This window comes from Olea europaea, chromosome 6 (genome assembly GCF_002742605.1).
Source record: "Olea europaea var. sylvestris chromosome 6, O_europaea_v1, whole genome shotgun sequence".
In the NCBI taxonomy this organism is placed as follows: Eukaryota; Viridiplantae; Streptophyta; class Magnoliopsida; order Lamiales; family Oleaceae; genus Olea; species Olea europaea.
In genome coordinates this window covers 24620163-24628624 of record NC_036242.1, presented here as the reverse complement: position 1 = coordinate 24628624, position 8462 = coordinate 24620163, and the positions used below count along the sequence as shown (strand labels likewise).

The 8462-nt window shown below is 33.9% G+C and overlaps 1 protein-coding gene across 1 annotated transcript; it reads right to left on the bottom strand.

Moving 5' to 3' along the window:
- Positions 1-6154: 6154 nt before the first annotated feature.
- LOC111395301 lies at positions 6155-7073 on the bottom strand. Its single transcript, XM_023021282.1, has 2 exons — positions 6679-7073; positions 6155-6479 (listed from the first exon to the last, which is right to left on the bottom strand). Exons 1-2 carry the CDS (start codon positions 7071-7073, stop codon positions 6155-6157), a joined length of 720 nt encoding a protein of 239 aa, XP_022877050.1.
- Between the last annotated feature and the right edge of the window lie 1389 nt (positions 7074-8462).

Below are 8462 nucleotides of genomic sequence, written 5' to 3'. Positions count from 1 at the left end.
TATTACAAAGTTTAGTGATTAACAAAAAACTTTTAAAGTTCAATGACCCACGAAGGACTTTGTGCAAAGTTCAATGCTCAATTATTTTTTTTTATGGCGTGAAAAAATGTGTTTTTAAAAACATACTTCATGCCATCAAAAACTTCATGATTTTGCATCCATTAATTGTAATGGCGTGCCACATAGGTGACTCCATTTGCCACATCATCAATTTGGTCAATTTTTTCAATGGTCATTGAGTAAATGATGAATGGGATATCATATTACTAAGTTCAATGACTAACACGGAAATTTTTAAAATTTAGTGACCAAATGAAAACTTTGTGCAAAGTTCAGTGTTTAATCAAATTTTTAACCCCACATTTTAAGAAGTGAGTATGTGCTAGACTTGTACTCCATATCACATAGATTTCTAATACTATGGTTGAAACTTCTCATTTAAAAGTTTATACCATTAGAGAAAGATTCATTTATTTATTTAGATTTAGTGCTCAACAACTTCGATTAGTATTGGTATGCAGCAGCCAAATGCACAAAGGATTGGCTAGCAATTGGGAAAAATATTGTGGAAAAAACAGAAAACAAAATCTTGTTATCAGTGTACCAAACATGCATTTAAGCTCTAAGATATACCTTTAGACTCTCGGCATGGAAAGTGCGATTCGCCAGTTTCCATATCTTAGCCCATTTTTTCGCCCTCATTTGTAACGAGTGATTCTCCTAGCAGCTTCTTCACGTACCCTTCCATGTCCATTTTCTGGTAGAAACCTTCCCTGTTTACAAGTACCTCTTTGATTAGCTCTGGCTCTGTGATAAACAACTGCGCATGTGAACCATGCCAATGAAGAAAATTCATTCCTGACATCAAAGTAAGCAAGTAAAATTAAGTTTATAACGATTGTACTCGATGTGCTGTTCTCCCGGAAAACAGAAAATAGTTTAAACAACAACTAAGCTCATACTGCGTGAAGTCGTGAATCCTTTCTTGTCACTCCGTTCAGTTCGAAAAAATATACAAATTAGTCATATGAAAAAGAAGATACATTTTACCATAAGTTCTTGTCCGTAAATAAACATGAGGCTGTATTCTTGGAACTATACAGTGTTGGAAATCTACTTATCATGCACAGCGAAAATAAAAACGAATTTCGATTCCCACCAAAGATCTATTTTGTGTTTAGATAAAAACTGTGATAAAGATTGAACCTTTTACGAGATCTGCAAACTCTTTTGCTATTCTTTTGTTTCAACAATCTTGATTCGTCACCCACAACTGTCAATTGTCCAGCCTCTAACGGTGATCCACATAGAAAACAAGATTATAGGATTATGGTTTTTTTTCCCTTTCTGTGCTAGCAAGAATGAATTTTCTATAGATTTTGAAAACCTAGTAATATTTATATAAGCCCAAACAGGCTTGACCTAACCCAATCCAATATTTAATTAAATTTAGTCCGTGAATTAATTAATTAATTAATTAATTAATTCGCGCCTGTAAATAAGCAACTCAATTAATTAATTTATTCAACGCTTGTTAAATTAATTAATTGATAAATCATAATCTTCTAGCTCTTCTTTTGTGTGTGACCTATCAGGTTCCCGATCACGAACCTAACGACGTGAAATATTATTTTGATCTAATCAAAATTGATAAATTAAAACACTGTTTCAATTTACCACTAATTCACACTCATCGTCCCAAATTGCCATCGATCAATGTGTCAGGGCAATACATGTGACAAGAAATGTCACGTAGTATGACAAAACCAAACTCATTCGTTTACCGTGAAATTATAATCTCTTCGTCAATATGATTCGATTAATTACGAGATATGGTAGTGTGTCAATCTTGATTATCGATCATATCTTTCATACCACTATTAAGTAAATATAAAAAAACTCCTTTTCAACTTTTGAGTACACCTTAACTAAGGATTTCGCTATTGACTTAATTGAATGAAATGTAGATCACAATTTCTTACTATCTAAGAGTGACGAACCATTTATTGATCATTCACAACTTTCATATGATTCTTGACATACCCGAACGATGCCGTATTAGTGGCCCTTGGCAGAGCAACATCCAACACCGTCAAAATATGAATGTTCTCATATAAGGCACTATGACTACCTCAAGTCAAAGGACCAATTCCATTACTGAACGTTAGAGATTAACCAGTGGCACTCAGATAGTTATCTATCTGAAATCTCTCGGCGGGTCTCCAATTTTTTGTTCTATAACAAAATATTTACGTATTCATTCAAGTGTCACCACACTTTAACTTGTGAGGCTACTTTCTTCACAAGTAGGAAATGCCACACATGTTGGCCTATCCGTAATAACGATATTCATATCTCGTCATTACTTATGACCACGTATGATTTAAGATTCAATCATATGTAATTTGTATATCACAATCACAACTCTAACTCTTTATGATTAACAAATTACTAAAATTTGAATCTACTGACTCCATTATTTAATTTAATTGAATATTAATTAATTAAATAATAAATCTGCTATTAATCGCATCAACTATATATTAAAAGGTATTTATGTCCAAAGTCGATTGGACTTAGGGTATAACACTTACATACATTGTGATATATCCATGGGCTTTCCCATGGACTGGCTTCTCAGTTTAGTGATTTCTTTGGTATTCCCATGTGGAAATGTGTAAGGAGGACCTCTAAATCTCTGTGATTTCATCGTACCCCGTAATCGAATTGGAGTCCACCATACCTTATCAAGGAATTTAACGAGAGTCGAGAAAAACCGAAAGCAGGAAGCACTGAAAATAAAGAGTAATGCAACTCTAACTGTATACATATTTCGTTAAATCTTGAACTTCATTATGGTTGTATTTATAATTGAATTTTGTTTATGGCAATGAGGCCAGGAGTCCAATTACTACAAGTATAGGACATACAAGTCCAGTTACCAGCTTTGGCTCCATAACAAAGCATGTAGATTGAATTGAATAACAACTTTACTGTTCGAAAATTGATCATACTAATGTCGTTTTAGTTTTGCATGATTGATGAAATATATATTAAAAAAGTCACGACTAAAAACCTAGTTGATCTTCTAACGTGGAACTCGAGATCTACCATAGCCCAAAAAACCTAAACGAGCAATCGATCCATCTAAAGCTTCAAAACAATCAAATTTCGAGATTGGTACTCTCAAACGAGCTACCATCTTGCAGGACATGTTAACGTCCATAAGGTTATGCCACATGTAAGCATTTTGTGAGGCATATCAGTCATTGTTATTTTGGACTCAAAATTAATTTCAGTGATTAACGGGCTTAACGTTCCTGTTTGTTTACGATTCTCCAAAAATCTTCTTTATTTTTTTTCCCTCTAAAGCTCATTTTTATTCGTATTCTCACAATAAAATATTTTGCAAGTTCTACTTTTTAACCATACATTTTCCAAAAAATCACTATTCCAAACAAGGGGCTAAATATTGGACTTTTAGAGTTTAGGAGTATTAGCAAAAATAACTATATTAGGAATAGACAAGTTTGTTATCAGAAGGAATCTGGTGTGAAACACTAGCAATTTTCAGAATATAAGCAGGATTTGGGTTAAAAACCTGGTTCTTCATTGAACTTATAGTCATGCTCACATGTAATCCTTTAATTCTAAAATGTCAATACTCAGTCACTAGATGTTATAATGTTGACCCAGTAAATCACTAAAATCGATTCCGTCCACAGATTAACGTGACATGATGGTTGATGCTATTAGTGTTGAACCACTTGATTCTAAAATTTAAACTCATAGATAGAACCAAATATTTATTATTTAAATATACCAGAAACATTTCCCTCACATTAAAACTAGCATGTGCACAACTAATTTAAAAGAATGCCAGTAAGTTCACCAAAGAACTAGGTAATAGCCTAGCGGGATTTAATGAACAAAATGCTTTCAATTATGGATTCTGCTGTTGCTTTGTCATCAAAGTATCAATAGCTTCTAAATAGAGTTAGGGATTTCTAAGATTTAAAAAAAATAAATAAATAAATAGCGTAACCTGTGAAACTTTCCTCTTTATCTTACTGATACAGACAAGTGAAAATTCCAAAATTGAAAGAGATATTTCGATAAAGAAATAGAAGGTGTAATTTTATTACATTTTAAAATATGCATTATATGCATAAATCATTGCATTATCAATTGCATGAGTTGTTTTCTATCTTATTTTGTATGATACGAGAAGATACTCCATGATTCATGTGATGTGTACATTTTAATACGATAGGCATGTACAGATCAGAATCAAGAATATGATAGATTACCAGAACAATTAGTTAGATTTTCTTGTAAGTACGTGAAAAATTTAGACTAAAATACAGTATTTTAATTTCTGATTCAACCAAATATTTCTACTAAAAAAACATTGGGATAACACACATAAGACAAAATAACAATAAACCTTTGTCCATTAATAAGCGCCAGGAGACATTCAAGAATACCGGAGACTCTACTTTTGGAAATACAGCAGAGTGATGGTTTCTTGAGACAAAGAGGAAGAGAAAGATATATTTATTGATATGAAAATGATCAATACATATACACCATAACCGGCTACAATGCTTATATGTTTTACAAAACACTTCTACCATACTTCTAGTCAACCACTCCTAACTGCTACACATTACTTGTTGACAGATTAAAGAACTTACTATGATTGACATATAGATCACCAAAAATACATTACTTGGACTTGACTTTTAATATAGAGAGTGCTACAAAATGTGACGACAAAATTGACAATCAACTATCAACACTCCTCCTTGACACTTTTGTTGGAAAAACCAAGGCATTTCCTTATTGTTTCAAACCTTTCTTTGGACAAGGATTTTGTTAGGATGTCAGCATATTGGACCTCAGAATTGCAATGCACCAGCTTTACTTCAAGATTCTCCTGTGCTTTCCTAATTGCATGATGCCTTATGTTAATATGTTTTGTTCTTCCATGGAACACCGGGTTCTTAACCATAGCCACAGCAGATTGGTTGTCACATTAAATCACAGTTGCATCAAGTTGCTTATGGTTTAGATCATCCAGAACTTTCCTTAGCCAGATTGCCTGGTTATTAGTTTTTGATGCAGACACATTCTCTGCTTTTGCTGTTGATTGAGCCACGATTTTCTGTGTCATTGAGTTCTAGCAAACAGGACTTGATCCCAGATAAAATACATATCCAGATGTGCTCTCATATCATCACATGATCCGGCCCAATCACTGTCAGTATAGCCAATCAAAAACCAATTTTCTGACCTCCTAAACCAGATTCCAAACTCTGCATTTCCTCTAATATACCTTAGAACTCTCTTTGCAGCTTGAAAACATAAATTACTTAGCTCTTGTCTAAATCTAGAATATGAGTGAAACATATGCTGCCAAAAACTTTTAGATGAGCAACATCAGGTTTTACTCCATACCAAGCTTCATAAAGTGTCTTTTTGTCCAAGACTTTTGTAGGCAATCTATCAAGTAGATATATAGCTGTGTTTATAGTTTTAGCCCAGAATTTCGTTGGAACTTTCTTCTCTAGTATCAAACACCTGGCCATCTCCATGATTGTCATGTTTTTCCTTTCACATACACCATTCTGCTAAGGGAAATAAGGCACAGTCAGGTGGTGTTTGATCCCCACAATTTCACAAAAAAATATCAAACTGATTACAGCAATATTTAGTGCCATTGTCTGACCTGATAGCCTTGATCTTGTAGTCATATTCATTTTCCAAAAGGTTCTTAAACTTCTGAAATGTAGTTGTCCCTTCAAATTTTGATTTCAAGAAGTAGATCCCTTGTTAAATCATCAATAAAGAGTACAATGTACCTGGTCCCATTTAGTGTAGGTGTTTTCATTGGTCCACACACATCTGAGCAGATCAATTCCAATTTATTTGAAGCTCTCATTGACTAATTTTTGGGAAATGGAAATTTTGTTTGCTTCCCAAGATGGCAAACATCACACACACAACCATCATTATTAATTTCAGGCATGTTTTCTACAAGCTCAACTTCATGTATGTAATTGAGTAAGGTATAGTTTGCATGTTCAAAGCGTTTGTCCCACAGCGAGGATTCAATTTCAATACTAGCAAGTGCATGATTGGTTACATTTTTCTATTGAAAAGGGAAACTTCTATGCTTCATATCAACAGTCATCAATTCTTGATTGTTTGTGTCCAATATAGTGCAGCCTTTGTCTTTGAATATCAAAGTATAGTTTTTCTCAATCAATTGGCCTACACTAATCAAGTTTTGATCTATATCAGGAACATAAAGAATATCAGTTATGTGCTTGGTACCTGATGGAGTTTTCACTGCAATCACTCTAACTCCTTTCACTTCCAAATACTCTCCATTGCCAAATTTAACACTTGATCTGTATGCATCATTTAATTCAACAAAATTACTGGAGTCTGGGGCCATGTGATGAGTGCACTCACTGTCCAGCAACCAAATTGATAGCAGTAAATAGATGTTTCTCCTGATGTTGTAGCTAATCCTCTACCACTTGTGCTTGCTGTAGATTCTGTTTTTCCTTCTGATTTTTACACACCTTTTGCACATGTCCAAATTGTTTACAATTCCTACATTGTACACCAGGCCTATACCAACACCATTTAGGTGAATGACTGATTTACTTGCAATAAGAGCAGGGTGGATAACCCTCACTTTTACCAGCATTCTTACTGCATTCAACTCTCTTCTTCTCAGGTAATTGCTTCTTCACTCCAAAGCTGGTTTGAGCTTTGTATTTTCCTTTGACAAATAAGGCACCCTTTACCTGTTTTTCTTGCCTTATTAATCTCCTTTGCTCAGTAGCATGAAGAGCATTTACCAGCTCAGACAAGGTTATAGTTGACAGGTCTCTTGAGTCCTCAAGTAATGATATTTTTGCCACAAATTTTTCTAGCAAAGTGATTAGGACTTTCTTCACAACTCTCCTATCACGTAAGTTATCTCCCAACAAACTTATTTTGTTCATAACTTTCAGCAACCTATCAGAAAAATCTTTGACAGATTCTGACTCTTTCATCTTTAGGCCCTCATACTCCTTTTTCAAGCTCAAGACTTACATTTGTCTTGTCCTTGCATTACCCCTAAATTCCTCTTGCATTTTGTCCCAGGCTTCCTTGACTACCTCACAAGTGATTATCCCGGTAAAGATTGCATCAGAAGCAATTGATTAAATGCAGGAGAGGGCCTTGAATTTCTTTGCAACCTCCTCACTATGTTGCTTCAATTGAGCTATAGTAAGATTTGCTCTTAAGGGTGGTGTTTTAGTACCTGTTTCAGTTATTTTCCACAGGTCATAAGCCTTCAAATAATCTTTCATTTTCGCAGTCTAAAAGTCATAATTGTCCCCTATAAATACAAAAGGTAATGGAGCTGAAAATCCACTTGAAGCCATCTCTTTTGCTTCTTGAAACACACGGCTAATTTGGTGAAAGGTTGTAGTGGAAGACACCTCACTTGTTTTCTCTCTTTTTCTATCTTTTTACCTTGCTTTTCCTCTAGATCTTTTTCAGGCTTTGATACCACTAATGATTTCTTGAGAGAAAGAGGAAGAGAAAGATAGATTCTTTGATATGAAAATGGTCAGTACATATATACCATAACTGGCTGCAATGCTTATATGTTTTACAAAAGACTTCTACCATACTTCTAGTCAATCACTCTTACCTGCTACACATTACTTGTTAACATATTAAAGACCTTACTATGATTGACATATAGATTACCAAAAATAATCACTCGGACCTGACTTTTGATGTAACGAGTACTACAAAATGTGACAACAAAAGGGACAATCAACTGTCAACACAGAGATCTAAAAGAAGAAGGCAGCTTCCTTATGTAGCACAATGGCCCTACCTAAATATTCTTTTGATTGATAGAACCGGTGTTACAATGACGTACAGGACATGAAAAATACATATGAACTTGCATCGAAAGACCATCTTAGTAAGGATTTTTTTCTCCCTTTGTTTCCTTTTTACTAGTGAGAAAAACGTGCATTGCACATTTGTTGGTGAATGTTAAATATAAGTATATGTTATATTCACTGATGACCTTAATATTTCCAATGAAATTTTTTTTCCAAAAATGGAAAAAATCAAGATAATGACTAAAATTGAGAGTCCTGCTCTAAAGATTATCCTCCAACAAACGAAATTCAAATCTAAATTGATCGAGATATAACGAAAACACAATTTACTAAAAAAGGAAACAATGCATAAACAAAGGCTTTAATAAAGGAATTTTCCCAAAATTGGCCTCAGTTTTGCTACTTAGTTTTGTTCATTGACACGTTTTCAATTAAATTTGACTAAAATTTTACCAAAAAGGGACAATCTTAAAATTTCTCTAAAAATCGAGAAATTGGAGTTGTTGGCTTAAAGAAATGAGAAAAAAGAAAAAAAAA

What these genes read in the sequence shown, in the direction of transcription:
- LOC111395301 (XM_023021282.1), bottom strand. Translation starts at nt 7,073, where the DNA reads ATGAAAGAGTCAGAATCTGTCAAAGATTTTTCTGATAGGTTGCTGAAA. An exon ending in CCACCCTGCTCTTATTGCAA is followed by an intron (nt 6,480 to 6,678) that starts GTAAATCAGTCA and finishes GTTGCTGGACAG; the next exon opens with TGAGTGCACTCATCACATGG.